General features: G+C 35.6%; 1 protein-coding gene across 1 annotated transcript; it reads left to right on the top strand.

Moving 5' to 3' along the window:
• Positions 1 to 293: 293 nt before the first annotated feature.
• On the top strand, positions 294 to 980 carry LOC148946450 (uncharacterized). The gene has a single exon (XM_089097704.1). The coding sequence runs from the start codon at positions 294 to 296 to the stop codon at positions 978 to 980; it is 687 nt and encodes a 228-aa protein (XP_088953830.1).
• Positions 981 to 7,520: the final 6,540 nt, after the last annotated feature.

The following is a 7,520-nucleotide window of genomic DNA, read 5'->3' as shown; positions in this document are numbered from 1 at the left end:
CCCCTTCAGAATTCTGACCATTTTATAATTTTCTGGGAAGCACAAGTAAGTATCCCACTACCGAAACGAACAAAAACCACAATTCGGCCCATCACAATGTCTTCAATAGCTCAATTCGGTCGCTGGATTGGTACTTACGATTTTGAGGACATTTGTGCAGAGGCCGACATTAATGTCAAAGTCAGCAAACTGAACAGCCTTCTGTTGGAAAAGTTCCATGATTTTTTTTTCCAATAGAAGTTATTACAGTCTGTGACACTGACAAACCATGGATCAACCGCGAACTCAAGCAGATGATAAAAACTCGCTGTAGTCTCCACAAAGCTGGAGATCAAGCGGCTGCAGCCAGTTTGCGTAACAGAATTGTGAAGTTAAACAGACTAGCCCAAAGACAGTATGTAAAAGAGAAAATAACGTCATTACTGCACACTGACCCTCACAAATGGCACTCCTCGGTCAAAACCCTTGCAGGGAAATCAACGCCAAAGGACCTGAGACTACTCAAAGATGACGGCACACTGACATCAGCTACTGAAGTGAACAATTTTTTCTCCGGCATATGCACCACATACCCATCAATCACAAACTCAGAAATTGAGAGTATCATTGCTGACACCGAGACTGATGAGATATGTGAAGTATCTGAATATGCCGTCTTTAAGGAACTTCAGAAACTGAAAGTAAACTGTGCGTCTTACCCTGGTGAACTCCCTGTCAAGTTGTTACGCGAGTTTTCCATCTTTCTTGCAAAGCCACTCAGCTCTATTATTAACCAGTGTTTTCGCGAACAAGTGTTCCCCAGTGTTTGGAAGAGAGCTTATGTGCGCGTCATTCCAAAAGTGAAAAACCCGAAATCTTGCGACCAACTCCGCCCAATTTCGATAGTTCCGAACCTCTCTAAGGTAGCGGAATCATTTATATATCGTGAACTTATGTCACAAGTCCAGGGCTCTCTTGTCCATACCAATACGGGTGCTTGAAAGGTAGTAGTACAACTGTTTATCTTGTGCGTCTGTATCACCTTATTGTTTAATGGCTTGACCAAGGATGCACAATTGTAGATCTCCTAGCCGACTATAGAAAAGCCTTCGACTTGATGCGCCATTATACTGCAGTGAACAATCTGAAGGTTATGGGTGATTGCAGACATATTCTCTTATTAATAATAGATTTCTTACGTGACCGACTATAGAGTGTATATGGTTTCTACCCGGGTGATACTGATTCGGAATGGTCTGAGCTTACGTGTGGTGCCCCACAAGGCACTAAACTCGCTGCATTTTTGTTCTTGGCAGTGATCAACTTCGTCCTTGCAGATTTTGACGAACGGTTCAAATTCGTAGATGACCTTTCCACCCTCTTAAAATACCTCATTGAGAAGTCTCAAACCGTTCCCCAGTTCAGTGAATCATTTATCGACAATTTTAGAGACCAGTGTTCTGAAAACAGCCTCCAAATCAACGAAACGAAAACCAAAATTCTTCGATTTAACCCTCTCAAAAGGGATTTTCAGTGCCCCCTCCACCATACCAAAGCGTATTGTCGGCAGTTATTCTCGGTGTTACGTTCAGCGTTGACTGTTCGTTTAGCCTCCACGTCCAAGAGGTAGTGAAAAAGGCGAACTGTGCCATGCGTACCCTTTTACTGATGCGAAGATTTGGTTTTTTCGGTGCCGCAATTGAAAACAGCCTACCTGACATATATTTGCCCGATATTAGAGTATGCGTGCCCTGTATGGGGTCCACAGGTTCAGAACACTGCCTATATGAGCGAAGTACTCGAATCAGTCCAGAAAGGAGCGGTGAAGGCCATACTGTCTGATCAGTACACCAATTACGATTCAGCACTGTCTCAACTAAATTTGCCGTCACTCCACGACCGGCGTTTTCAACTCATCTGTAAATTTGGCCAGTTTCTTCTGACAAGTGATAAACACAGAGATATATTACCCTCAATGCTCACAAAAAAGTAACTACAAGATCAAAAGCAACAAAGCTAGCCCAGCCCAAGTGTCGCACTAATCGCTTCAGCAATTCGTTTGTACCTTTTTATGTTTCTGTCTACAATAAGTGACATGTGTATTAATTTTTTTGTGTCTTTGTTTACTTTGTAAATAATAGCGCGATTTAGTCGGGATTTAAACCCTGACTACGAAAGCTTTTATGTTAATAAATGATTCTGATTCTGTATTTTGAACAGTTTGCTTTGTTTTTTAAAGCATCTACGACAAATAAAAAATAAATCATTATAGTAATCTAGATGACTGGAAAGAATTTTTTTACTTGAATTGAAAGGCTACACGAGTGTTTGTCTTCTTTTGGGTTGAAGCCTTACTGACCCCATCTTGTAGCCACCCTTGTAATGATTAAAATTAGAAAATTGTTTTGGTTTGTTCTTTATTATACTAACAGAAAAGTTGTTATTGACCAATTGTTTTTCTGTTTTTTTTCACATTATAAAAACACTTTTCTACTTAATACAGAAACTGTTATTCTTCTGCGTAACACTTTCCGGCTTTTCATAAAAAAAAAGTACGACTTTCTTTGTTGCACGTACTACAGTGCGATATGACAAAGAAAGTGCAACAAAAGCGCGACAGTTGGCAACCTTGAGTCAGCCATTCTGTAAATGGAAAGTAATTTGATCTTCTTGGAAATAGATATTAGATGGTGTTAAGATGCAAAAATATATTAAAAATTACAGGTTATTGTTTCTGTCATATTCTAGAATTAGACCTTATATTTAAGGGTAATGAATTACTAATTGCCTTATCCGAAGTCGAAGTTAGTAAATTTTTCACCAGTGTAGTGATTTATATCTGTAATTTTTTGTATATTTGTTTATTATGTTAAATAAAGTCAGAAAGTCTTTGATTTGACACAGAATGGTTTGACAAACTTTTCTTGACAGTACTCTGTGTTCATTTTTACCAGCACCTTTTTACCATTGAAACTGAATTTATGTGGATGGCATTTGATGCAGTCAACCAAAAATAATAAATTAAAGAACTGATTATTTTATCTCAGTAATGTACTGCTTGTTCACTGATTTTCAGAAAAAAAAAGAACTTCATATATGTGAAATGAGTGTAGGTATTGGGGGGTATATCCCCCTCTAGCTCTCCAGAAATAGTTTTACATACACTTTTCTGTTGTACGATCCGTTTCTTTGCTTAAACAGGTGAGTATAAATTTACTTTTTACGTTCAAACAGATTGACTCTTGTATTCTAGGACCTCTAATTATATGTGATAACCCTTTAAAGATAAATAAAAACAAGCATGTAAATATGCATCCACCACCAAATTTCTTGGAAAAATTCAAGATTTCTTGTCTTTGTATAAAGGAACCTGAAATCTCTTCGATAGGTTTCTTGAACATACTGAAACTGGTATTGTAAATTTGATCAGAATGCACTCCTTTAAGAAGATATTTTATCCCAATTTCTTAAATTAAACACATTCTTTGGCTTTTCCTAAAAATTTTAAACTTATTGAAACATTCATATTTTAAATTAGAATAAAGAGTTGAATCTTGTGACCCAAAATTGTTACCAAAGTACAAGTTGTTTTAATCTGAACCTAACATTCTAAGCTTTTTGAACATTTTAAGATAATAATAAACTTTGCACAAGCACGTTTAATCATCAGGAACGTCACAATAAATTTTGACATTTCTCCCAAATACTTTTGCAATCCCAACCGTGAAAGTTCTAAGGTTTGTTATGTCATTTGCGTTTTATTCTGACCTCTAACCGTAAAAGCTCTAAAACTTGTTCGTTATTTGTGTTTTATTGAAAACTTTTTGTGTTTGAACAGTTTGCTTTATTTTTCAAAACATCTACGACAAATAAAAAATAAATCATTAAAAAAATAAATCAGATGACTGGAAAGAATTTTTTTTACTTGAATTGAAAAGTTACACGAGTTTTTTGTCTTCTTTTGGGTTGAAGCCATCCTGACCCCATCTTGTAGCCACCCTTGTAATGATTAAAATTAGAAGATTAATTTTGGTTTTTTCTTTATTTTACAAACAGAAAAGCTGCTATTGGCCAATTGTTTTTCTGTTGTTTTTTTCCCATTATAAAAACACTTTTCTACTTAACACAGAAACTGTTGTTCTTTTGCGTAGCTTTTCATAAAAAAAAGTACGACTTTCTTTATTGTCCGTACTACAGTAAGATATAACCGAGAAAGCGCAACAAAAGTGCGACAGTTGGCAACCTTGAGTCAGCCATACTGCACATGGAAAGTAATTTGATCTTCTTGGAAATAGATAATAGATGGCGTTAAGATACAAAAAATATAATAAAAATTAAAGGTTATTGTTTCTGTCATATTCTAGAATTAGACCCAAGGCCGTACCCAGGATTTTTTTTTGGTGGGGGTTATATTCAAGAAAAAAATTCGGGGGGGGGGGTTACACAAAAAAAAACTCGAAAAACGCATACAAAATTTTTTTATATCCGTTTATGTTACATTTTTACGAGTCAGACAAACATTTCGGGGGGGGGTTCTACCCCCCCCCTGCTATGGGTACGGCCTTGATTAGAGCTTATATTCAAGGGTAATGAATTACTAATTGACTTATCCGAAGTCGAAGTTCGTAAATTTTTCACTCGCATAGTGATTTATATCTGTAATTGTTTGTATTTTTGTTTATAATGTTAAATTAAGTCAGAAAGTCTTTGATTTCACACAAAATAGTTTGGCAAACATTTCTTGAAAGTACTATCAGTTCGTTTTTAGCCACACCTTCTACCATTGAAACTTAGTTATGTAGATGGCATTTGTTGTATTCAACCGAAAATAAAATATTAAAGAACTGATTATTTTATGTTGGTATTGTACTGCTTGTATACCGATTTTCAGAAAAAGAAGCACTTCATATATGTGAAATGAGGGTAGGTATTGGGAGGTATATCCCCCTCTAGCTTTTCTGAAATAATTTGACATAAACTTTTCTGTTGTACGATCCGTTTCTTTGCTTAAACAGGGGACTATAATTTTACTTTTTACGTTCAAATAGATTGACTCTTATATTCTAGGACCTTTAATTATATGTAATAACCCTTTAAAGATAAACAAAAAAAAATGTATATGCATCCGCCACCAAGGTTCTTGGAAAAATTTAAGATTTTTTGTTTTTTCATAAAGGAACTTGAGATCTCCTCGACAGGCTTCTTGAACAGTTTGGACATGATATTGCAATTTTGATCAGAATGCACTCCTTTAAGAAGATATTTTATCCCAATTTCTTAAATTAAACAAATTTTGTTTGGCTTTTCCTAAAAATTTTACACTTATTGAACTATACATATTTTAAATTGGAATAAAGAGTTGGATCTTTTGACCAAAAAATTGTTACCAAAGTACAAGTTGTTTTAATTTAAACCTAACATTCTAAACTTTTTGAACATTTTAAGATAATAATAAACTTTTTCACAAGCACGTCTAATCATCAGGAACGCCATAATAAATTTTGACATTTCCTCAATATGCATACATGTATATATAAATATATATATATATATATATATATATATATATATATATATATATATATATATATATATATATATATATATATATATATGCTGACTGACGCTGACTGATATGTTGACTGACACATTGTAAATGCGCATTTTGTTAAAGCGGCTTATGTTTGGCTTTCGCCAGATGCTACTCAGCCTCCCAACAAGTGCCGACGCTTTGGCTATTCGAGATGTAAGCTCTATTGTGATCAAGCCATCCCTCGACAGAATAGAGCCCAGGTAAGTCAAGTTTTCAACTATATCTACGCCGGTACTTCAGAGGCTGACGTTCTTTACGATAGACCGGGACATGGGGGAGGGCTCAAGGAGCATAACTTTGATTTTTTGCCAGTTGATCTTCAGTCCAATTTTCGAGTTTTGTTCTGAGAGCACCTGGAGAGCCATGGTGACCTTTTCAACGGTGTCCGCAACTAGCGCTATGTCATCGGCGAAGTCAGCGTCAGAGAGGAGTTTTAATTATTGTTGGTGCATCTTGCTGTTTCCACATTGTACGTTATCATAAACTTTTTAAATCGGAAAACCTTTTGTTTAAACTTCAAAAAGTAGTTCCAGTGCTCTAGAGGCTATGACTCCCTTAAAGTAAAGACTGCAGAAAGGCTCTCATAATCTTGATTATTAGTTTTCGCTTCAATTTTATTAAGGATATATTTTTTTTTTTTTTTTTAATGATTTTATTTACTTTTCCAAAGGTTAGTAATATAGCCGAGATATTTGTGTAATCTGGTGAATCCGGTCTTAAGATTTAACTGAAAGACACTATATGCTTTAAGGTTGTTAAAGAGTGTATTAAGTTGAAGCTGTCAAAGAGTGTCGAGGGGGATGTTGAACTAAAAAAAATTACACTTAACACATCCTGGATGTCTTGTTGGCCTATTTGCAGTACATCAGAAAGGGTTGAGGTATTTAATTGATAACTTCAGGGAATGCTGACAAGGGTGTTGAACCAAACCAAAAGACATTACCTTCAGGTGGTTAAAAGGGTATATTTAATATATTTTGAAGTGCTGAGGTTACTAGTTGAAACTTTCAGGGCATGTTGAGGGGTATGTTGAACTAATTTAAAAGACATAATCTACAACAAGGTCGTCAGAAGTGTGTATTTGAAGTATCACAATTGTGATTAATAGTATTAAGTTGTTGCTCTCAGGGTATAATGAGGGGCCCGTAAAAGTATGTGTTTATCCTTCTTGTTAAAAGGGTGTCTCTTCAACGTATCAGGAATGGTTAAGTGTTTTATGTTGAAACGCTCAGGGAGTCTTAAGGGATTTTTTTTTTATTTAAAAGACTACGTTAATCTGGGGTCTCAAAAGGGAGTATTTGTGTCATTTCAAAAATGGCTAAGGCTATTCTGTTAAAGCTTTCATAGAATGTTGAACGATACCAAAAGATCAAATGTCTATCCAGGATATCAAAAGCGTGCATTGGCAATACCTCGTGAACAGCTGAGGCTATCAAGTTCGAACTTACAAAGAATATTGAGGGATATGTTGAACTAAATCAAAAGGTAATATTTGCATCCATGATGTCAAAAGGGTGTATCTGCAGTATCGCAGGAATGGCTAAGGGTATTTAGTTGAACTTTTCTGGGAAGGTTCTTGGAGGCTATTGACTTAACTGAAAGACACTATATGCCTACAGGTTGTTATAGAGTGTATTAGTTGTTGAAGCTGTCAAAGAGTGTCGAGGGGCATGTTAAACTAAAAATTGACACATAACACATCCTGGATGTCTAGTTGGCCTATCTGCAATACATCAGGAAGGTTTGAGGTGTTTAATCGATAACTTCAGAGAATGTTGACAAGGGCTAAAACAAAAGCTATTATTAACTTCAAATGGTAAAAAGAAGGTAAATTTGATATATTTTGAAGTGCTAAGGGAGCTAGTTGAAACTTTCAGGGCATGGTGAGAGGTATGTTAGACTAAATTAAAGGACACGATCTGCATCGAGTTTGTCACAGGGAAAAGGG

The sequence above is a fragment of the Artemia sp. Qi Xiang Cuo genome, chromosome 12, assembly GCF_049724085.1.
Source record: "Artemia sp. Qi Xiang Cuo chromosome 12, ASM4972408v1, whole genome shotgun sequence".
NCBI classification, from domain to species: Eukaryota; Metazoa; Arthropoda; class Branchiopoda; order Anostraca; family Artemiidae; genus Artemia; species Artemia sp. Qi Xiang Cuo.
The sequence above is the reverse complement of the archived record's forward strand: the minus strand, read 5'-3'. Positions and strand labels throughout refer to the sequence as shown.

What these genes read in the sequence shown, in the direction of transcription:
- LOC148946450 (XM_089097704.1), top strand. Translation starts at nt 294, where the DNA reads ATGATAAAAACTCGCTGTAGTCTCCACAAAGCTGGAGATCAAGCGGCT.